At 34.1% G+C, this 24,548-nt stretch overlaps 3 protein-coding genes across 4 annotated transcripts in view; 1 reads left to right on the top strand and 2 right to left on the bottom strand.

The window, feature by feature from the left end:
- Positions 1-4,126, top strand: part of LOC132092056 (mitochondrial basic amino acids transporter-like) — a 60,806-nt gene extending 56,680 nt beyond the window's left edge. For both annotated transcript variants that reach the window (XM_059498118.1, XM_059498119.1), the window contains exons 2-4: positions 582-625; positions 1,309-1,392; positions 2,753-4,126. In XM_059498118.1, the coding sequence (XP_059354101.1) occupies positions 2,753-3,523 (771 nt within the window). In that variant the 5' untranslated portion in view covers positions 582-625; positions 1,309-1,392 and the 3' untranslated portion in view covers positions 3,524-4,126. The remainder of the gene's footprint in view (positions 1-581; positions 626-1,308; positions 1,393-2,752) is intronic.
- A 1,666-nt stretch (positions 4,127-5,792) lies between these two features.
- myh6 (myosin, heavy chain 6, cardiac muscle, alpha) lies at positions 5,793-11,858 on the bottom strand. Its single transcript, XM_059498106.1, has one exon. It carries the CDS (start codon positions 11,799-11,801, stop codon positions 5,991-5,993), a length of 5,811 nt encoding a protein of 1,936 aa, XP_059354089.1. The 5' UTR covers positions 11,802-11,858; the 3' UTR covers positions 5,793-5,990.
- A 3,452-nt stretch (positions 11,859-15,310) lies between these two features.
- The window catches only part of LOC132092846 (serine/threonine-protein kinase PAK 6-like), a 14,657-nt gene continuing 5,419 nt past the window's right edge, over positions 15,311-24,548 (bottom strand). The window contains exons 4-8 of the mRNA XM_059499279.1: positions 23,614-23,747; positions 22,574-22,700; positions 19,855-19,980; positions 17,006-17,140; positions 15,311-15,837 (exon numbers count right to left, since the gene is read on the bottom strand). Coding sequence (XP_059355262.1) covers positions 15,670-15,837; positions 17,006-17,140; positions 19,855-19,980; positions 22,574-22,700; positions 23,614-23,747 — 690 coding nt within the window. The 3' untranslated portion in view covers positions 15,311-15,669. The remainder of the gene's footprint in view (positions 15,838-17,005; positions 17,141-19,854; positions 19,981-22,573; positions 22,701-23,613; positions 23,748-24,548) is intronic.

Below are 24,548 nucleotides of genomic sequence, written 5' to 3' on the forward strand. Positions count from 1 at the left end.
CAAACTCTGAATTAAGCAAGATGTTTTTGGAAAAAAAAGATACAAACTCAGATTTGCAAGTCGTGAACCAAGAATTCTGAGAAAAGGTCACAATTTTAAGAAAATATGCAATTACCTTTAAGAAAAAGGTTACCTTTAAGACACAAACAGGTTTCTTTAGGTACCGTATTTTCCAGACTATAAGTCACACTTTTTTCATAGTTTGGCTGGTCCTGTGACTTATAGTCAGGTGCGACTTATTTATTTAAATTTATTTGACATGAACCAAGAGAAAACATTACCGTCTACAGCCGCGAGAGGGTGCTCTATGCTGCTCAGTGCTCCTGTAGTCTACCCCTAATAAACATAGAGCGCCCTCTCGCGGCTGTAGAAGGTAATGTTTTGTTTTGGTTCTTAGTTCTAAATAAATGCGACTTATAGTCCAGTGCGACTTATGTGTTTTTTTTCCTCATCATGACTTATTTTTGGACTGATGCGACTTATACTTAGGTCTGACTTATAGTCCGAAAAATACGGAATACAGTGTATATTGCTCAATAGTTAAGCATTACAAACTCATATAATTTCTCTTTTCTGTCCAGGTGCTGCGGGGGTCCTCGTCGGACATCCTTTTGACACAGTTAAGGTTCGTAATCATTGACTCGTGTTGTTCGAGTGTCAGTGCTTTCGCTGCACGTAGGTTGAGCAAATCTGTCATCTGAACCGGCTGTTGATTTCTTATGAACTCTCTTAAAACAAACGAGCAAACACTTATCATTGCTATTTTTGGCTGATGTTTAACTCAGGGAGCTTGTTTCTGTCGTGACACTTTACTCCATCCTATCCATTTCATGCAGAACCCTGTGACTTAAAAATTACTCCTGTGTAAGCACATCATACTAGTCCTGTGGTCACAGTGTAAATAATAACTTAGTAGTCACGCTATTAACTATGTTTATTTATATATATATATATATATATATATATTTTTTGTATTCTGTTTACGGTTTAGAAAATTTAGGCCATAAATTGCAATTGAGAAATAATTGACTGATAATATGCCATTCTTTTTTTAATTGTTTATATTTTAGGCTGTGATGCATAGCATTCAGGTATATAATTTTTTTTTTTTAAATTTCTGCTAAGTGACTTACAATAAATGTGTTACTGAATCAATTCTTGCCAGGTTTAAAACTATGCTACAACCAACGCTGATTTTCAACCACTAAACCACAATGGCATTTCATCTGTTTCCATATTCAAAAGAAACTCTGAAGTACGAGCTCTTTTTATCATGGGCTTGTAGTAATCAGGTTGTCTCTCCTGTAGGTTCGTCTTCAGGTCCAGAGTGTTAATAAACCACTTTACCGAGGCACTTTTCATTGTTTCCAGTCCATCATACGTCAAGAATCAGTGAGTGAAAACTTCAGTGGTTTTATGTTCTTCTCTTTAACTGCATCACAAACACCTACACTCACATAAAGCCATATATTCTATAGAATATATCTCAACTAGCTGATGGTTTTATTTATATTTTTCATCACAAAATATAACTATACTATCAGCCCGATCTAATCTACTTAATGCAACTGTAAGGCATGAAGAGATTTAGATATTATAATCATTAACATCATGATTTTCTGTAAATCTGCTTTGAATAGGCATATTGTGAAAAGCACTATATAAATAAATTTGATTTCCCTATGCTTGCCCATGTAAACAATTTAGATTTTTTATGGGTTGTTCAAATGAATATTTAAACGTGAACCTTATCAACGTCTGACTAAGAAGTAAAATGTAATTATACTTTAGTTGTACTTTAGAGATTTTCAGATTTTAGTATTTTTGATGCAAAAATGTGTGTGTGTGTGTGTGTGTGTGTATACACGAACATACACACAATAAATTGGTAAATTTATTTAATAATTTGATATTTTTACTTATTTTATAATTTAATTAATTTAATTAATATTTTTAATGCTGCTGTTTTTATTACAGGTTTATTTAGTATAAATTTATCTTTTTAAGTTTAATGCTTCACATTCATCGAGATCTCCATTATTTTTGTGCCAGATAAATACTGAAAATAAAAAAAAATATATATTAGCTGGTCAATGGAAACAGTTAAAAATGTAGACAATGTATACTTTATATAAAAAAATCTTACTTTTAAAAATAAAATAAAAATACTTTTTACATTATTTATTTTATTAAAATTTATTAAATGTAATAATTTGACAAATATTTTAATTAATTTCATTGCTATTTTTAAACGCTTCTCAATTATTCGAAAAAAGTATAATTGTTTATTTTAATGACTTCAAAAGATGAGGGATGAATAAATTATAACAGTCTTAATTTTTGGGTGACAATCCCTTACAGACAGATTTTTTTTAACTATAGTAGTGTTTATAGTAAAACTACTAATATTTAAATTAATATTTTATTCTAATACTTTTATTTTATTAATATTGTAGTCATTTTATATTGTACTTTATTAATACTTATTATTTAAATATATTATTTCATTACTTTTTTACAGTTTGTAAAATATTGTTAAATTATTTTATACAAGTCATTGAAGTATAGTTCTTAAGACTTGTATATTTTATCATTGTTGATGATTGATGATTAGTCGTTGATGCTGATATGAAATTTATAAAAATCAACAATTACTCAAATATTTGACATCTCTGGTGCTCTCTTTGATATCTTTGCATTTACGCATGTACATAAATGCAGCTTAGATCACTTTGCTTCACCTTTTCTGTAGATGCTTGGTCTTTATAAAGGCATTGGGTCGCCCATGATGGGCCTGACGTTCATCAACGCCATCGTCTTTGGTGTTCAGGGCAACACCATGCGTATGTTAAGCAAGGACACACCTATGAACCAGTTCCTTGCTGGAGCGGCGGCTGGCGCTATCCAGTGCGTGATCTGCTGCCCGATGGAACTGGCCAAAACCCGAATGCAGATGCAAGGAACGGGCGAGAAGAAGTCGTCCTCTCGGAAGGTCTACAAAAACTCGCTGGACTGCTTGGCTCGCATTTACCAGCGCGAGGGTTTGCGGGGAGTCAACCGGGGAATGGTTACAACTCTTATCCGGGAGACACCGGGCTTCGGCGTTTATTTCCTCACATATGACCTCCTGACGCGTTCGCTGGGATGCGAGCCAGAGGATCCGTACATGATTCCCAAACTGCTGTTCGCCGGCGGCATGTCGGGAATCGCATCCTGGCTTTCGACGTACCCGGTGGACGTGATAAAATCACGACTCCAAGCCGACGGGGTCGGCGGAAAGTACCAGTACAGTAGCATCATGGACTGCACGAGGAAGAGCATCCAGCGCGAAGGTTGGCGTGTTTTCACACGCGGACTTACTTCCACTCTTTTACGGGCTTTTCCAGTTAACGCAGCCACTTTCGCAACGGTCACCCTCTTCCTTTTGTACGTACGTTCGGAAGACGCTCCGAAAGATTGCGAAGCTGCTTCAGGTTCACATCACGCGCCATTGCAGCAGCAAGTGCAACCATCCAGTCTGTGAGTAACCTCATCTCTCTGGGATATCAACTAGCTTGAAGCGTAGCACTTCCCAAATCATGGCTGACCTGTTACTAAACGAACAGTTTCTGTGCAGTGAGCACATCTGTCCACTGTAAACGGAATTGCACAACTTCTATCTGTACACTGACTTGAGCTCTGCATTTGTAAATATATTTTTTTATATTCAATTCAATATACCTATATATAATTATAGTGTTCCTGTGGCTCAAGTGGTAGAGCATTGCGTTAGCAAGCGCAAGGTTGGGAGTTTGAATCCCAGGGAACACATGTTAGGAAAAAGTGTTAGACTGAATGCAATGTAAGTCGCTTTGGATAAAAGCGTCTGCTAAATGCATCAATTTAAATTTAACAAACACTTTCCTGTGTCTGCCTTATGAGAGATGAAAGAATCCGACCTCTGAAAGTAAGAATTTGCATGTTGATGTAATCAACAGCTACTTTTGTTGTTACTTGGGAAAACTAGAAAAACTTGCTTCGACATTGCAAATTATTGCTACACTGAAGAGAAGAGAAATTATTGCTACACAGTGTCTAAACAAATCCCCCAAAGCATATATCAAGTTTAGCTAGGTTGGACACCAATTGATGTTTTTGTTTGCATCTAATCTAACATGGTCTCTACCCTGACTAAGTTAAAGCCCTGGACATAAGATAAAGTTTGTACTCTCAACCCCACCAAGACGTTTTAATCTGAGGAGTGAGAACCTCCTTTTAGTGGAAGCTGCTGGTGAAATTGTCTAAAAGGTTACAATATCTTGGCCCACTTTTAAAGCTGTGCAATTAATATGGTAGACACCAAATGACTTTTGCCAATGTTCTGACGTTTCTAAATCACTATTGTGATGTATGAGGAACTGTTGATATTGTCTACTTGAAATGTATTACCTTGTTGCTGGTGTACTGAAAAGAGAATGAACCAAAGTTTTTTTGTCGGACAAATCAAATTCTGTCCCCTCAGTGTAAGTCTTCTGCCCTAAACTTATGGTTTATTATTTACAAAATTAATGAAGTATTTGCATGTTTTCTGTAACTTATTAAAGTGTTGGGATACAAGTTGTATCTGCCCCAGTGGAGGTCCACTGTAACTATATCTATACTGCTATTAGAGTTTTAAATGACCTGCTGTGTTTAAGTAACATCTTTTGATTGACTGAAGCATGTGGGTTGTCTCTTGAGTTATACTGTAAGATCAATATTTTTTTGCTTGTATGTATCGGCTGGAATTTTCCAAATAAATGGATTTGCATATGTTAGATTTCAAAGCACTGAATGTAAGAGACTAAAACATACACTTGGGATAGAAGTGTATAACAGACAGAAGATGATTTCTGTAACGGTTACAGATTGTTTGTTGCATTAAATGTAAATATGTAGTATTAAAAAGGGAAGTTTAGATAGATTCATTGAAAACTAAATATGTTTTGTGTGATGTCTGTGAGAGATGTAAATAAACTGTATGTTATGGAGCTAGATTGGTTGCAGAAGTACTAAAGTGGTTTTAATTTGAATAGTTTTCTTTCTTTTCCAAGTTCGTTGTTACTGCTGTTGCTGAACAGATTGAACTGTACTGAATCTAATAAAATGTTCGTCCTATTTTTGTATAAAAAACTGTTCTGTGCTGCTCCCATTTGAAAAATGGTTGGCCTCAAACAATTTACCAATTGCTTTTGGTCCGCAAAAATATGTGAAAATAAATGGGATAACTAATAAGTCTTGTGTTTTTATCTTTGTATATATAACTTGTTGTCAATTGATGTTGACATGTCATGTGGTGTGATAAACACAAAAATGAGATTGTGTAATTTAAAAGTACTGTATTTTATTTCAGTTTTCATTGCATTTCAAATTATTAGCCAAATATTCATTGCTTAGTATTGCCTCCATGTTGTTGTTGTTGTTTTTTTTTCCAGTGATAATTTTGACCCTGCACCCTGGACCACAAAACCAGTCATAAGAATCAATTTTACATAATCTGCAAGCTGAATAAATAATCTTTCCATTGATGTATGGTTTGTTAGGAGGATGGTATTTGTCTGAGATACAACTATTAGAAAATCTGAAATCTTAGGGAGCAAAAAAATCTAAATATTGAGAAAATTGTCTTTAAAGTTGTCCAAATGAAGATCTTAGAAATGCATATTAATAATCAAAAATTACGTTTTAATCTATTTACAGTAGGAAATTTACAAAATATCTTTATGGAACATGATCTTTACTTAATGTCGTCATGATTTTTGGCATAAAAGAAAAATCTATAATTTTGACCCATACTATGTATTGTTGGCATTTGCTACAAATATACCCCAGAGACGTAAGACTGGTTTTGTGGCCTAGGGACACATTTATGGTTTGACTAATGTTTAATCTTTTAGAGGGATTCCAGGTACTAATCTTAAAACTAGTGAACAAACAAATCTAGGTGAGATTACACAACTACTCAAGACACATTACTCATCCTGGGATTTCTTTCCAGGTACGCCATCTCTAGTTTTAGCACGCAGCTTGTTTACTTGAGATTCTGCAATATCTGCCCGCTCCTCTGCCTCTTCCAGCTCGTGCTGCAGTTTTCGTAATTTGGCCAGGTTGGCATTTGCCTGTTCCTCGGCTTCTTCAGCAGAACGTTTGTAAGATTTTACTTTCAGCTGTAGCTTGTCCACTAAGTCTTGCAGTCTTGCCAGGTTCTTGCGATCCTCGTCTGTCTGATAAGTCAGCTCCTTTATGCGTCGTTCATACTTTCTCACACTTTTAATAGACTCTGAACCTCGCTTTTGCTCTGCATCTAACTCATTCTCAAGCTCACGGATACGTGCCTCCATTTTATGTAGCTGCTTTTTCCCTCCTTTCATTGCTACTTGCTCTGCTTCATCTAGACGGTGCTGTAGGTCCTTGATGGTCTGTTCCATGTTCTTTTTCATCCTTTCAAGGTGTGCACTAGTGTCTTGTTCCTTCTTTAACTCTTCGGCCATCATAGCTGCATCAGTAATGGCTTTCTTTGCCTTTTCATTTGCATTGCGATTCTCTTGCACTAACTCCTCAATTTCATTTTGCAACTGAAGCAGATCAGATTCTTGCTTTTTCTTTTGGTTGATTAGGCTAGTGTTTTGGGAGTGCAAGAGTTGCATCCTCTCAGTTGCTTCAGTAAGTTCATGTTCAGCTAGTTTGCGACACCTCTCTGTTTGTTCCAGCACTGCTCTCAGTTCTTCTAGTTCTGCTTGAATCAGGTTGTTTCTGCGCTCCAACAGGGAAATGTTTTCTTTGAGATCATCATTACTGTGAAGTGTCTCGTCCAGCTGGAGTTGAGTGTCCTTTAAGCATGACTGGATCATCTTCAGCTGCTTCTGGGCATCTGCTGCCTGTCTGTTGGCCTGGCTTAATTGAATTTCCATTTCATTAAGGTCTCCCTCCATCTTTTTTTTCACTCTTAAGGCCTCGTTGCGGCTTCTATTCTCTGCCTCAAGAGACGCCTGCAAGGATTCAACCATACGCTGGTAGTTTCTTTTTGCTTGTTCCATTTCCTCATCCTTCTCTGCAATCTTGCGCTCAACATCTGCCTTCAACTGGTTGAATTCCAGCTGAGTTCGTAGAATCTTACCTTCTTCGTGCTCGACTGAAGCATCAGCTTCTTCAAGTGCAGACTGCAACTCTGCTTTCTCCTGTTCCAGCTGTTTCCTCAGTTTTTCTAACTCATGAATACTCTTTCGTCCTTCACCCACCTGATCTGTTAAGTCTGAGATCTCCTCCTGAAGATTCTTGTTTTCCCTTTTGACGGTCTCAAGGTGATCTAGCGTTTCTTCATAAGAGTTCTTCAGTTTAAAAAGCTCTGTACTTAAGCTACGGGCTTCCTTTTGTGCTCCCTCAAGCTCACATTGTGACTCTTCATACTTTTGTTTCCACTCTGCAATGACTTTGTCAAAGGATCTTTGTTTTTTGTCCAGGGCCGCAGATGCTGCATTTGACCGTTCAAGATCCAGCATCAGATCTTCAATCTCATTTTGCAGGCGATGTTTTGTTTTCTCAAGAGAAGAACACTTTGCATTCACTGCTTCCACTGCTTCCTCTGCTTCTTGCAATTTTTGTACAAGTTTCTTCTTGGCTTCCTCCAGTTCCTCCGTTCTCTGAATTCCATCAGTCTCATACCTTGCCCTCCATGTTGCTACCTCTGTATTGGTCTTGGATAATGCCCGTTGGAGCTCAGCTTTTGCTTCTTGCTCCTCTTCAAATTGCTCTCTTAGTAAGTCACAATCATGACGGGCTGACTGTACAGCATGAGCAAGAGCACTCTTTGCTTTCACCTCTTCCTCAAGTTGTCTTTTCAAGTCTTCAAGTTGCTGGGTGTATGAGGTCTTTCCTCTAGTGAGTTGGGAAATTAGACATTCCTTTTCCTCCAATTGTCGTCCAAGTTCCCCATTTTCAGTCAGCAACTTGGCTTTCTGGGTGGACGTATCATTCAGTGCTCTCTGGGCTTCTTCAGCTTTTGACCTATGCTCATTCATCTGATCTTCCAGTGAACGGCACATCTTTTCAAGATTTACCTTGGACTTTACCACACTCTCCATGTTCGAGGAAAGGTCATCCAATTCCAACTTGAATTCAACTTTTTCTTTCTCTAACTTCTGTTTGACCCTTTGCAAATTGTCAATCTGTTCCCCTAGTTCTGCCACACTGTCTGCATGCTTCTTCCGAAGGGAGGCAGTGGTGGCCTCATGATGAAGAGTGGCTTCCTCAAGGTCCCTGCGCAACTTTTGAAACTCTGCTTCCCTTTTTTTATTGAGTTCTACCTGAGCACATGTGGCCCCACCTGCCTCCTCTAGGCGCTCACTGATGTCCTCCAGTTCTCTAGAAATATCAGATCGTTGTTTCTCCACCTTTGCACGAGCTGCACGCTCCGCATCCAGCTCCTCCTCCAGTTCTTCAATTCGAGCTTGGTTTTCTTTTAGTTTTTTTTGCAACTGTGCTGAAGCCGTTTGCTCATCTTCAATCTTTCCGGTCAGCTGATTAATTTCAAAGTCTTTCTTTTTAAGTTTTTCTTCTAGTTGCTGTTTGTCATTCTCCAAGTCCATGACACTCTCTTGAGTCAGTTTCACATCTCCTTCCATTTTTCTCTTGATACGCTCCAAGTCCATCCTAACTTTTTTTTCTTGTTCCAATGAGCCCTCAAGGTCATCCACCTGTTGTTCAAGCTTAGCTTTTGCTTTTGTCAATATATTTACTTTGTCCTCCTCACTTTGAAGGTCATCCAGTGTTTGCTGCTGAGCCTCTTGTAGAGCTTTTTTCTCTTTGGTGAGTTTCATTATGTTTTCATCAAGGGATGACATTTCCTCTGTTAGATTCTTCACTTTGTTCTCAGTGGCATGCTTTTCCTTTTCCACCTTGGCCAATGTCAGCTCCAGGTCATCTATATCTTTCTTGAGCTCAGAACATTCATCCTCCAACTTGCGTTTCTTGGCTGTGAGGTCTGCATTTATCTCTTCCTCATCCTCTATACGTTCTGCCAGCTCTTTGACTTTAGCCTCTAGCTGGATTTTGCTTTTTATGAGCTGTTCACATCGTTCTTCGGAATCCATTAGCGTGTCCTGCTCTGATTGTACCTGAAGAAGTAAATCATTCTTCTCTTGAAGAAGAGTGACCATTTTCTCTTCTAACTCTTTCCTCCTGGCCTCAGATTTCTCCAAAGCTTCTTTTAACGTATTGAATTCATCCTTCATGTTTGCCATCTCCTTTTCAGACTCAGCACTCCTTAGCAAAGGTTTTATCTTAAAGAACAGTTTCATCCATGGCCAGTTTTTTACACCAAGGAAAGAACGAAGGTTCCACTGGATGACCAGGAGGGCGTCTCTACGTTCCACAAGTTTCTGAAACTCCACTCTCATCAGTAATCCACGAGCATAAGACTGGATCCTAGTGAGGATACGAGCGAGTTGGTCATCTCGCATCTCTTCTAACGTACCAAGCAGGCCAGCTTTAAAAAAGACTTTTGTGTGGCCAAATTTGTATTGCGTGTGATCGATGTCTAGTGAGCCTAACAGCTTCTCAGCACTTTTCTTGTTTTCGATGAACTGACCTTCTGGGATGGCAGATGCATTTAGGATTCTGTACCTCTGTTTGAAATCACCATAGAGGATCCTGTTTGGGAAACCTTTCCTGCAAATCCTGATACCCTCCAGTACACCGTTGCAGCGAAGCTGGTGCATGACCAGACAGTTGTCCATGATTCCAGGAGTTTTGCTCTCATTTGGAATCAGACAACGGACAAAGTGTGGGTTTGTGGTTTTCAGATTTGTCATTAATTTGTTAAGATTTTCTCTGTGCAGGGCGGAAACTGTCTGAAAAGATGACCCCTTTTTCTTGGCCCCTTTCCCACCTGACTTTTCTGCTGCATCTCCTGCTGCATAGTTTGAGAACAGATGACTCAACAACTTCAAAGAGGATTTCTGATAGAGACCAACTACAGTTTCATTCAATGGGTCTTTGTTCTTCACCAACCAGCCAGAAATATTATAGTCCACGGTACCTGCATAATGGGATAAGGCAAAGTGCGCTTCTGCCTTTCCCTTCACAACTCGTGGCTTTTGGAAAATGTTTGTCTTTCCCAGATGGTTGTCATATAGCTTTGCTTTGAATGTCTGATCACTGGCCTTTGGAAACATGCACTCTTCCTCCAGAATAGACATGATACCTAGGGGTTTCTCAATCAGATCGATGCAGGCTTGCAGATCCATCCCGAAGTCAATGAACTCCCAGTCAATCCCCTCTTTTTTGTACTCCTCTTGTTCCAGAACGAACATGTGGTGATTGAAAAACTGTTGCAGCTTTTCATTTGTGAAATTGATGCAGAGTTGTTCAAATGTGTTGAAATCAAAGATCTCAAAGCCAGCAATGTCTAGCACACCAATGAAATGCTGGCGATGTTGCTTTGTGTCAAGAGAGTGGTTAATTCTTACCACCATCCAGTTGAACATTTTCTCATACACTGACTTTGCCAGTGCACCAATTGAGTAATACACTTGGTCCACACTCTGTCCTTTTGTGACATACTCATTGCCTACCTTGACTCTTGGATGGCAGAGTCCTTTGAGCAGGTCAGCAGAGTTCAGCCCCATTAGATAAGCTGCCTTATCTGCATCTTCAGTACCGTCAGACTCTGCCTGTTCTTCACGCTGTTTCTGTTTGAACTTCATATTGCCATAGTGCATGATAGCACCTGTCAACTTGTAGACTCCCATCTTTTCTTCGGTCGTGAAGCCAAGTACATCAAATGCTTTGTCAGTAGCAACCAGCTCTTCATTGTCATTGATGGACGCGACGGTTACTTCTCCTTGGGAGATGTAAGAGTAGTCATACGGATTATTGGTTATTAACATCATGTCCAGTAGTTCGGGCTTTTCATTGGACAGTATTTGGAAGAAGATATGGTAGTTCCTCTCAGCTTTTAGTTGGAAGGTCACCCGAGACTTCTCCAGCAAGTACGTTTCAATATCAGCAGAGGAGAGTTTACCACTTGTCCCAAAATGAATGCGGATGAATTTCCCAAAGCGAGATGAGTTGTCATTTCTCACGGTTTTAGCATTGCCAAAAGCCTCAAGTGCAGGGTTAGCCTGAATAATCTGATCCTCCAGGGTTCCCTTGCTGGTGTCTTTCTTTCCAGTTGCTCCACCAGCGGCAGCAATGCTTGCAAAATACTGGATGACTCTCTTGGTGTTGACGGTCTTCCCAGCACCGGATTCTCCGGTGATAAGGATGGACTGGTTCTCCCGTTCAGTTAGCATGTATTGATAAGCATTATCTGAGATAGAAAAGATGTGAGGTGGGGCCTCTGATCTCTTCTTACCTCTGTAAGCAGCAACTACTTCTGAGTCGTACACCGGTAACCACTTGTAAGGGTTGACGGTTACGCAGAACAGCCCAGAGAAGGTGTAGATCATCCAGGCTGCATAACGCTCTTTGAGGTTGAACAGCACTGCAGGCTCGTGAAGGAAAGTAAGCATCGCCATGTCTTCGATTTTATCAAATTTAGGCGGGTTCTGGGGATGGACGTCTCCGTCCTTGACAGTCACTGTCCTCCCATCCTCAGTCTTAACAGTGACTTTCCCTCCTTCCTTGTTGACAATTTGCCCCTTCACAAACTCCACCTTTTCATCCACAACAAAGCATTCGGTCTTGATGTCAAAGGCTCTTGTCTGAGCTTCCAGACGTTCTTTATCCGACTTCCTCAAGAAGGGAGCAGCCTTTCCGAACTCTGCCATCATAGCATCACCCATAGTGACTGCTTGAGATTTCCAGCTACAGTGAGAGTTGATGAGCACACCTCGGCTGAGGAAACTTTAGTGACACAAACCACTAGTGATGGGTTTTTATAGAGAGTTACTGAGATCCAAATAAGGATGTGAAAGGAAAGAACACAGGGGACAGGGTTTTTTATCAAGAGTTAAAAGTGGTGTGGGGTCAGTAACAAGACCTTTTAGTGGTTGAGATCCTTATATAGACAACAAACACCTCCCTGATTGTTTCCACCCTTTAGAAATATTACACATACCTCTAGCAATAAGCATGACCTTCACGCACACACATATATGTATATATTCATATATACGTTTTTTTATTTTTGTTTGTTTAGCTTTTATTAGCAATTAATGTTTGTATTTAGTAAGGGCACATTTAATTGATCAAAAGTAACTTCATAAATGTATATTTTTATTCAGCAAAGAAGCAATAAAGACATTTATGTTATGAAAGATTTCCATTTCAATTAAATGCTTTCTATTCATCAAAGAATCCTGAAAAAAAGGTTTATGTTTTAAATAGACTATTTTCAATATTGATAATAATCAGAAATGTTTCTTGAGCAGTAAATCATCATATTTTCATGACTTATGAAGATCTTGTGACACAGAAGACTGGAGGAATGATGCTGAAAATACAGCGGAGCATCACAGAAATACATTAAAGTTTACAATCTATTCAAAGAGAAAACAGCTATTTTAAATCTTAATAATATTTCACAACATTATTGTTTTTTTACTGTATTTTTGTAGCCTTGGTGAGCAAAAGAGACAAAAAAATAGTATATATATATATATATATATATACTATAACTCTTACAGTTCCCAAACCATATTTGGGAAATTAATATAATAAAATAATAATTTAGGGAAATATTGCATTGGAAACACTAAACCGAAAACAGTTTATATAATGTTTGAGTTAAGTAGGACAAAGCTATTGTGCTCTTATGGGAGCTGAGATTCAGGAATCTGTGTTATCTTTGTTTGGCTGCGACTTTATCAGTGCTCCTCTGATAGATGCTACAGACGCCTCTGAGATCGCTGACAGTGAAGGACGTCCCGACTCATCCTCGCTCAGAAACACCCCTGAAATAGAACACAGGAATGAAAAGAAGGCTGTGCCTCTTCTGTTATTATCTGTCTCTCTCTGTACTGTCACTGAACCTCATTCATGAAACAAGAAAAACAGTCTGTGAAACTCATCTCTAAATCCATTCTTATAAACGTATGCATGCATGCAATTCAATGCAAAAACTTCTGTAAGGTAGGCTTTATGAATGACTTGCATTTCACCAATGAGGCCCAGTGTTCCTAATAAAATCATCAAGCGTTTTCTTTATGCAAACTTTAATTTGAAATCTCAAGTAGAATTTGTGAAGAATTATTACAATGTAGTGATGTGTTCATGGTCATGATGTAATGAATTGATTTTATTTCATGCATGAAATCAGCGTTGGTTTAGTATTATTTGTAATTTTTATTTGATTTGGTAATATTATGACATAGCTTTTATTTGTATATCTAAATTTGTAATGTGATGTTTTAACATTCAGTATTATTTTAGTTTTCCTTTCATTTTCATAGTAATTTCATCATGTGCTTTTATTAGTTTTATTCACTTTTTTAAAATATTTCTATTTAGCTTTAATTGTTTCATTTTTTCATTTTTAGTAATTGTGGTACTTATTTTAACTTATTTCAGTTAGCTGCTAAGGCAACATTTATCATACTTATCTTAAATTCATATTTTAATTTCACTTATTTCAATGAACAAAAATATTTTAAGTTTTAGTCAACATGATTTATATAGATTTATTTTATTTTTAAAATGTAAAGTTTAGTAATTTACAGTGCTTTTGTAATTTTATTCATTTTGGTTTTTTATATTTCTATTTAACTTTATTTTCCAGGTTTATTCCAGCTTAATTTCTGTTAACAAAAATGATTTTGAATAGTTTGTCAATGTTATTTATGTTGACCTATAATAGTTTTATTTTTTACGGTTTTCATTTTAGTAAATTTTTAGTCTTGTTTAGTTTTCGTAATTGTAATATTTTTAAAACATTTACAGTTTTCGTTTACATTTTTAAGTTTTATTTATACTTAATTTAATTTCAGCTTTGCTTGAGTTCACAAAAAATATTTTTATTACAATAACAGCACTTCACGAGATGTGCAAAAACAGACTTAAGATGCATGTTAAGTTTTAGTCATTTTATGCGTTTTTACTTTATATTTCTATTTAGTTTTAACTTGAGCTTGAGTAAGTACACTTGAAATATTTGTCAGTATCAGATATGTCCTGTCACAAGTGTTTAAGTGCTGCTTAAGTAAATAACGAGCTTACCAGGCAGTAGATTAGCAGACAGAAGTGTTCATGTTCATTCGCTTGATGTTAAAAACACGTGTTCACTACACAACGACTGATATTATCAGTGTATGGTCAAAATGATCAGATACCGATTACAGAATGAAAACTGACAAGGAGACTGCATTTCTGAAATGATCTACGTGAATGTGAGCTTCATCTCAATTATAATTATGATAAGGCCTCTTAATTAATAAACAGCGATCAATCATCATACATGCGTTAACAGCGTCCTGTGCTGTGGTTAAGAAGCGGTTGCTTGCTTGTTTAAATCATGTATTAATGGTTTATATAGTACCTCCAATGCATTTTGTAAATTTAATGCTTGATTAAAAATGTGAAGCAGATTTGACATGCCATTTTACACAATTGCAGACAGTCTATAAATGATAAAAATCATTTTAAAGTCTTGGAATACAAACTAAAAAGAGCATTGAGCGTCTCCACAGCCTGCTGGTTTACAGAAGAGCTCCAGTTCAGTTTCCTAGACACGTTCATCATAGCATTTAACATTATTTAGGAGATGCTTTTATCCAAAGCTGTACAACAATAAAAGTTACATTTTAAAGTTAACATGATTTATAAATAATGTTTCTGGTTTCATCGCTATGGTCACTTATTTCTGCCAGGGGATAAAAAATAAAGTTAGTTCAGAGTTTAGTGTTAATATATCGCAATTCTGACTTTGTATCTTACAATAATTTTTTTCCCCCATAATTCTGACTATATCTCAAAATTCTAATTTTATTCTTGCAATTTTTACTTTATATTTCCCAATTATTAATGATATATATATATATTTGCAATAATGACTTTATATCTTGGAATTCATTTTTTTATTTTATTTTGCAATTCTGAGTTTAAATCTCACAATTCCACTTTGTTTTCCTCACAGTCCTTTTTTGGGCAATTCTAATGTTATATCTCACAATTCTATTTTTTTTCTTGCACTTCTGACTTTTTTCCCCAACAATTCTAAATTCACTTTTCGGAATTCCAATTTTTTTCCTGCAATTCTGACATTTTTTTTTTAAACAGAATTCTGACTTTATTTCTCACAATTCCATTTTTTTATTGTAATTCTGAGTATATATCTCACAATTCTGACTTTTCTTAGAATTACCTTTTTTTATTGTTTTGCAATTGTAAGTTAACATTTCACAATTATGTTTTTTTTTTTCAGAATTGCGAGAAATAAGGACAAAATGACCTTTTAATTCATTGTCCTGCAGCATATTGTGAACAATCATCAGATGGCTTTAATAAACCCAGCAGCTCAGTCTATATTACACACAACACGTAATGTCAAAGTTTCTGTGCAAATGCATTAGAATAAGCTGAATGGATGCCGACAGAATGATGGGTTTGGGATGAATTGTTCCTGCGAGTCTCCAGAGGGAAGGTCAGCAGTCCAGCTCAGTGTTTCAGTAGATCAGGAACATTCACAGTCAAAAGTGCTAATGTGGGACTCGTAGGTCAGCAGTGGGACATGTGTTTGCGGTGCTGCTCCACTAGAGGCACCAGACAGCGAGGAGAAGTGGCCTGCAGCATGAAGGGATGCTGGAGCAGATCTCCGGCGCTCGCTCGCTCCAGAGGATCACGGGTCAACATCGAGTCCAGAAAGTCCCTCAGGACCGGAGAGATCTGATCACAGGATTATTAGCATTATTATCCATGAGAATTTAATGTCAAACACCATAAGGACATAATAAAAGTTAAAAAGTAAAGTGATTCTATTTAATTTAATGTATGCATGAAATCAGTCTTATTTTACTATTATTTACAACAGTATTTGCTATTATTTTTGAAATAGCTGTTCGTTTTGGTATATATGTGTGTGTGTGTGTGTGTGTGTGTGTATTAGCTTTTATTTGTAAAATTCTAAGTTTAGTAATTTTATAATTTTGTCATGCTTTTGTCATTTTTATATTTCTATTTAGCTATTTCCAATTTATTTTTCAGTTTAGTAAATGTAATACTTTTAAACATTTATCATATTCATTTTTTACATTAAGTGTTTTATGTTATATTATTTTATTGTTTATAAACTATTTATAGTATTTTTATTAACTGTTTTACTATTTTATAATTATATTATGCATTTATTTTAGCTTTTATTTTTTACAGTTTTAAGTTTAGTAATTTTACTGTTTTGTAATGTTTTTGTCATTTGTATTTTTATGTTTTACAATATATACTTGTATTATACTTGTTTTAGTACTATTTATATTCTATTTACAGCATTTGTTATTATTTTGAATAGGCTTTTATCTTTATATTTTAGATTTGTATTAGTATTTTTAAACTATTTTATTATTAGCAATTGTATTTGCTTTTGCCATGTTTATAAAGTTCTATTTAGCTTTATTTTTGTATTTATTTATCTGTTTAAGGTTTTAAACTTGTATCATTTTTTAGAGTGTTTCATCTAATATTTGTATTTTATTTCATTTCAGCTTTATTTCAATCAATAATTAATATTTATTTAAATAGTTTTAGTGCACAATAACAGCACTGATTTAAATGTGCAAAAAACTGTATATGCATGTTATGATTTCACATTCAGTGTTATTTAAGTATGACTGGATTACATATAGTTTTTATTCATATTTAGTTTTTATATATTCAGCTTTCATTTTAATTTTAGTTAAAGTTTTCTCATTTTGTTGTATGTTTTTTGTCATTTTTTGTAGTTTTTCTTTTCATGTCTATCTAGTTTGTATTCATTTTTATTTCCTTGGCAGTTTTTCTTTTCTAGTTTTGTTTTCAGTTAGTTGACTGAGCTCCTCTGTTGATGTTCTGCTGGTTTCACCTTGCTGATGTTTCTTGCGGTCGGCTCAGGCTCGTCTCGCAGTCTCTTCATCGCTTCTATCGGTGTCTCGCTGAAATTCGGAGGTTCTCCATCGATCATCTCCACCACCATGATCCCCAGAGACCACATGTCCACCTACAATCACCACAAAACATCATGATCTTTCACTTCAGCAGAAATCAGGATCTCTGCCAAACACTTGCATTGTACTGTAAGCCTGAGAAAAGTACAAAGAAACCAAAACTAAAACTATTACAACCTATAAATTAAATAATTGGTTTTCATTATGCATGTCATAACAGCTGATACAAACAAAAGGTCAACATAGCAGACACAAAAACAGGATATATTGCACAGCAGGAAGAAGTTGGAAGGCAATAGAAATAGAAGTGTATGTCTATATGAGTGTGATTTCAAATCAGTTTTGCCAGCATTTATCATCACTGATGCGGTGCATTTGTTTTAGGTGTAGGAGATTGTGTCTTTCCAGTATCTGTTGAGACTAAAATACCTCCAGTAACAATCCAGATAACAGGGAACACTCTCAGAACATTGCCTTGAAGCACAAAAATGTTATTCACATCCCATGGTCGTTCACGGATTGTTTTTTTCTGAAAAGTTTTATTCGGATGTCTGTATTACTTTTTTTTTTTTTATGTTATTACTTGTTTCAGAATGTTAAGAGAACATTCAAACGTTACATTCCCATAATCTTGAAAATGATACAATGGAATGTTCCCTTAACGTTTGTATCACTTAAAAAAAAAAGTGCCCCACATGGATTCTTGATGCAGTGTGTTAATGCAGCCGATTTATGAATTTAAATGATCTGCAAAAATGTAAAGCTGGAAGTGCACAATACATAAAGTTATTATCTCTCAAAAGAAAGAATTGACTCTGAGTCGCTTAAATGAGTTGTTTAAACTGTTTATAAAACTTTCTGTGAAGTTCCCACATCACAACTTACCACATTTGCATAATGCCTGCCGTTGTTAGTTTTTGTAATTATTATTATTTTTTATTACAGTTTTTGTTTCTTCAAAAACATTTCTATATAATGTAATGTTTATATTTTCTGTTTTAATTTTAGTAAAAAAATTGGAATTAGTTTATTTTTAATATTATCCTTTTTAATTGTTTTAGTAATTTTGTTGTGTCTTTGTTTTTTTTTATTTTTTGTTGTTCATTTTAAAATATTTCTATATAGTTTTTATTTTTTATTTTAGTTTAAGTTTTAGTAACTGTTGTTTATTTTTATTAGATTTTGTGTATTTTAGAATATTTCTATATAGTTTTTTATTTTCAGTTTTGATTTTAATTTCAGTTAAAGTTTTTGTAATTTAGTTTGTGTTTATTTTTAAGTTATGTTTTTGTATATTTCTATATAGTTTTTATTTTATATTATCAGTTTTGATTTTAAAGTTGTAATTTTGCTTTATTCTGTTGTTTGTCTAATGTTTTTATTTTATTTTATTGTTTCAGAACATTCAAAAGTTGCATTCCATTAATCTTCCAAAAATGATACAATGTAATGTTCCATCAATGTTTATATGATCAAAAAAAAAATAATTGCCCCAACATGGATTTTTGAAAATTATTTTTTATGCAGTGTATAATGCAGCTTTGTGAATGTAAACGATTTGCAAAATCGTAAAGCTGGAAGTGCACGATAAATAAAGTTTTTGTCTCTCAAAAATAAAATAAAAAAAGAATCGGCTGTGATTCGTTCAAAAATCGAATCCCATTTCTGTGAAGTTCCCACGTCACAAGTTACCACATTTGCATAATGCCCCGTATTCGTTCTGCATGGAAATCCTGCAAAAACCACTCATGAATCTTTCAACAAATCCTTCGAGAGTCGTTGAGAAATAACATTAAATTAAATGCATATTATAGGTAAATCAAAGTGTTTTTGATCTTGCCTGCATGCAGACCTGTTGTTTATTATTATTATATTTTCACATCTCCACATCATTCATAGAATGTTTCTCTTTTGGAATTTCATTTAGCAGTTTTTTAAATGTAACCATTTCTGTCAGAGAACATTCGAAACTAACCTTTCCCGTAATATTTGCCAGAATTCTAAAATGGAATGTTCCCTGTATCACTTGCAATAAAAACTAAAGATTTCAAACACTCTAAAAACGGGAAGTTTTTAACCTTCGGAAATAACATTTTCACAACAAAATGGGAACGTTAGCAAAATGTTCTTAGAAGAACATGTTGAGATTTCAAAAACGACTTTACAGAGTTTAACAGCTTCATCTCTATTCAAATATCATTTATTGACTCCCATTCTTTCCATTAAAAGGCCTTAATCACAGAATTAAATCATATAAACATTTGGTGTGACATGAACCAGAATCAAACTGTGGCATCTTTATTATATTATTCTGTCCCATAAACTTAAATAAAATGATTAAAACTCCTAAAAAAAATAATATTCTCTACATTAGGGCCAAATATTGAATTCCGTCATGCATCCATTTAAAGTGAATATTAAAAGTGTCTTTGCCTATTTTGTTAGCACTTTTAGGTCTACATTTAATAAACCTGTTGGACAGAAATTAGCATTATAAATCATATGCATATAGATTTTAGTATAAAACTGTATTTCTCGCATATGTATGTGTATAATTTGGAATAAATATCATTTAAAATAAAGCTATTTATCCTACTTCCCTACTTACATTGAATGCATGCACCATCTGAGTTTCCTCCAAGTGTGACATGCCTCGAGCAACTTAGTTTATTCAAATATCTGTTAACTTCATCATATATGTGATCTGATTAAATTAAAGGTTACATTTGTTTTTTCTTTGCATGCATGATGGATGTGGTTCGTTCACCTCGGTGCCGTACAGCTTCTTTGAAACCACTTCGGGCGCCATCCAGTACGGAGTCCCGACTAACGACTTCCTCTTCGGGATGTCTTTGCTGATCTGAGCACAGAATCCAAAGTCGGACAGTTTGACCTGTAAAACAGAGAACGAGACGACACATCAATCCTGCTTCCTAAAACTAAAACCAGTCGCATTTCTAATTCATACACGTCTACTGCAATAAAAGCATCTACTATATTTTCCATTTTCCAGATTTAGTACGTTTGGTGTGCGTTTTTGTCATTTTTATATTAGTTTTTGTTTTTCCTTTAAAGTATTTCTAAATAGATTTGATTTTTATATTTTCTGTTTTCATTTTAAGTTTAAAGTTTAAGTAATTTAGCTGTGATTATTTTTATTTTTTATTTTTTTTCATCTCATTTTAGTTAGTTTTAGTAATTTTGTTATGTCTTTGTCTTTTTTATTAGTTGTTGTTTCTATTAAAACATTTCTATATAATTGAAATTTATATATTTTCTGCTTTCATTTAAACTTTATTTGATTATTTTTTTATATTTCTGTCTCATTTTTATTTTTTATAATATCCATTTTCATTTTAAGTTTAGTTTTAGTAATTTTATTGTGTTTTTATTTTTATTCGTTTTTGGTTCTTTTAAAACTTCTATATTATTGTGATTTTTATATTTTCTGTTTTCATTTTAAGTTTAGTTAGTTTTAGTAATTATGTTGTGCTTTTGTCTTTTTTATTAGTTTTGTTTCTTTTCAAACTGTTCTAAATAGTTTATATTTTTCATTTTAATTCAAGTTAGTTTGAGTGTTTTTATTTTTATTAGTTTTTGGTTCTTTTAAAAAATTTCTACATAATTGTAAGTTTAATATTTTTCTGTTTTCATTTTAACTTTAGTTAAAATTTTAGTAATTTAACAGTGATTAATTTTATTAGATTTTTATATTCGGTCTCATTTTTATTTTTTTATTATCCATTTTCATTTTAAATTTAGTTAGTTTTAGTAATTTTACTGTGTTTTTATTTTTATTAGTTTTTTATTTCTATATAATTGTAATTTTATTAATTTCTGTTTTCATTTTAACTTTAGTCAAAGTTTTAGTAATTTAGTTGTGATTGTTTTTTTAGTTTTTTATATTGCTATAAAATCCGTGTATCATTCGTTCTTTCGTTTTTCTAATTGAAACAAAAAATGGAAAAATAAAAAAACGACTTGTTTTTTTTAAATCTGTTTCCAAAACCAAAATGAAAAAACGGATAAAGCTTCGTTTTCCGATTTTCAAATTTGTGCTAAAAAAAAAAACGGATTACAAGCGTGTGTGTTTCACTTTGGTGTTCTTGTCTGATGCCAGTTAGTGACGCTCGTTCTTGAACGATTCGGTCATTTTGAACGAATCTTTCATGTGAGTCGGGAAGAATGAGTCGTCTCGGGGAGTGATTCGTTCAGTCGCGCATGCGCATTATTCTATTGTTTCTGTACTGAAATTAGTCTAGTTCACCTGTTTCTGTCAATGCAGTGGGAGCCGGAAAGAGAATTGATTAGTTCTTTTTTATTAATGCCAAGGTACCAAAGATAAAAGTACAGATAGGTAATGTCAATATTGCATACAAAGAAGTGGCATCACATGCAAAGCACCATTTACAGACGTATGTAAACATAAAAATAAATAATACTAAACGAAAGCTTTAACAAAATAAATTAAAAAGATTAAATAGCATTGAAAAGATTCAACATTTTTAACAGCCTTAAGATTTTTGGAAGATTAAATAGTTTGGATATACTGTTGAACAACTTTATATAAAGGATTTTGATGAGTGGATTTACTGCGGTGAATATGACATTTTGCAAGAAGTCATAATAGTTAATAATGAAATATACATTAATTTTGTCTTTTTTAATATCAAAGAAGCCAAACAGTACATCCTTAAAAAGCAGAGAGAAACCCTGTAGCACACTGCGATAGATAACATTAGAGAATTCATTCCAAAATAGCTGTGTGAGAGGACAATCCCAAACGATATGTAGATCAGTTTCATTAGGTTCTCCACAAAAACATCAGCTTGTATCTATGTCTGATTCAAACCTTTTCAAAAACACTTTAGCTGGGTAAAATCTGTGTAACAAAATATTAATATTAATATAAAATATTTTTATACATTTCAATTTTTTATATGATCTTTTTTCATTTTAATTTCGTTTTTGAGTTTTTTAAATTTTTCTATTTAGTTTTTGTTTTATATGATCAGTTTTCATTTTCATTTTAGATAAAGTTGTTGTCATTTTATTACTTTATTTCTTTTAAAATATTTTTATGTAGTTTTTATTTTTATATATTCTATTTTCATTTAAATTGCCTCTGCAGTGGACTGAAATAAAATAAGTTTAATTTTTACAAAATATTTGAGTTTAGTTTGGTCTATGATTTATTTTATTGCGGATAAAGAAAACTTTTTTTTTCTTTTTAAATGTAACCGTGGTATACAGGGGAAAAACCAAACTGGTGTAGAAACAATTTTCTCTCAAACATTGCTAATTATTGTAGTATTTTGTTTTATTTACAACTTCAAAAAAAAATTCTTTACAGTGTGGAAAGTACGTTCTTAAACATCAGAAGACACGTAAAAACCCTGGCCTAATTCATGTTAATAATTTGATATACAGTATTGTCAAGTCTATGCAGTTCATGCTTCTTTTCACAATTAAACAGTGTGTCTCACCCGGCCGTCCAGCGTGAGTAAGATAGAGTCGCTCTTGATGTCTCTGTGTATGACGCCCTGTGCGTGAAGATAACACAGAGCCTGAAGAACAGCTTCACACACTGTAGCAATCTGCTCCTCTGTTAGCCTAAACACACACACACACACACACACACACACAATGAAAGATAAACACGGGCTGTGCCTCTTTATATTTATCAAGAATGCTAACACACCTCCATCGCTCCCTCTAATGCATGTTTAGTGCACTACTGTTCAAAAGTATGGATCATTGTGATTTTTAAAAAAATAAAATGAAAACTTTTAGTAATTGAGGATGCATTAAATGTATCTAAAAATATATATTTCAAATAAATGCTGTTCTTTTGAACTTTCTATTCATCTGTGAATTCTGAAAAATTAAATGCATGACAGTTTCCACAAAAACATAATAATCAGAAATGTTTCTCCAGCAGTAAATCATCATATTTTCATGATTTCTGAAGATCATGTGACACTGAAGACTGGAGGAATGATGCTGAAAATACAGCGGAGCATCACAGAAATAAAGTACATGTTAATAAATATTCACATGGAAAACATATTTTTTAAATTGTAATAATATTTCACAATTTTTACTGTATTTGTGATCAAATAAATGCATTCAATTAAAAAGCATTCCTGACCGCAAACTTTGGAACACACACTAGTGCATGTTTATTGGGATTGTGAATGTTCATCTAATGCATTGCATTTCAATTTCTTGCATAAAGTATTGCATGAACTATTACACAAAGTCTGCAGTCGAGGATGGAAGAGGTTTAGAATGAAGAATGTGTGAACATCAACAAAGAGCTGCTGTGCAAACCGTGTCAAATCAAACCAGTTTCCAGCTTGTTATGTAACTCTTTCCGTACATGAGCGAGTTGTTCGTGCTTTAGTGAAGGTTTTTACCATACCATCAGAAGAACATCAGAGGATGTCTTCACAGGATACTACACTGTCTGAACGACATCAGCATGATCATCCGTGTCCATTATTTGTTAAAAAGTGTTTCTGACCTGGTTTCTGAGACGATGTTGGTGAGAGCGCCGCCCTGCAGGTACTCCATGATGACCCACAGCTCTTCACCCACCAGAGCACTCCTGAACATCTCCACCACGTTTCTATGTCTGTAGTCTCTCATGATAACCACCTGTGTGTGAAGACATCCAGAAAACACTTCTTATATTTTTTAAATGATATATAAATAATTATATATATATATATATTTTTTTTTTTTTTTTTTTTTTACAAATTTATGAGGGTTATTTTAGTAACACTGATATACTATGATAGTTTTTGTTTATTTTAATTTAAAAAAATTTTTCCATTTTGTTAGCTTTAGCAATTTTGTTGTGTGTTTTTGACATTTTTACTGTTTTCTGATTTATATATATATATAAATAAATTATTAATTATATGACTATATAGCTTTATTCTTTCTTATTTCTTATATTCTATTTCATTTAAGGTTAATGTTTATTTTGTCAAGTAACTAAAATGTTTTTTATTTATACACACACATATACAGTATACATATATATATATATATATATATATATATATATATATGAATTAATTAATTTATTATTCCCCACCCAATTTTCATTATTTTACTTCAACGAAAGGTTAGAATTTAGAATTTTTGTTTGAATGAAATATCAAAAATAATTTACTTATTTTTTCACGGCTAAAAAAACATTTCGCTCATATTTACAGAGAGTATTTATATTAGTTGAGGGTGCTGTATTTATGTTTATATATATATATTTAAATATGTGAACGATGATGATGTGCTTGATCGAGTCATTGAGAGACTAATGTTCCCTGTTTATGGATGATTTGATCCTTTTAAAGCCAACATTTACAGCATGTATGATTGTATGATGAACAAGTATGAATCTCATGTACATTATGTCCGGGGAAATGTTTAGTTTCCTCATAAATGAAAGAC

The sequence above is a fragment of the Carassius carassius genome, chromosome 18 (assembly GCF_963082965.1).
Source record: "Carassius carassius chromosome 18, fCarCar2.1, whole genome shotgun sequence".
Taxonomy (NCBI): domain Eukaryota; kingdom Metazoa; phylum Chordata; class Actinopteri; order Cypriniformes; family Cyprinidae; genus Carassius; species Carassius carassius.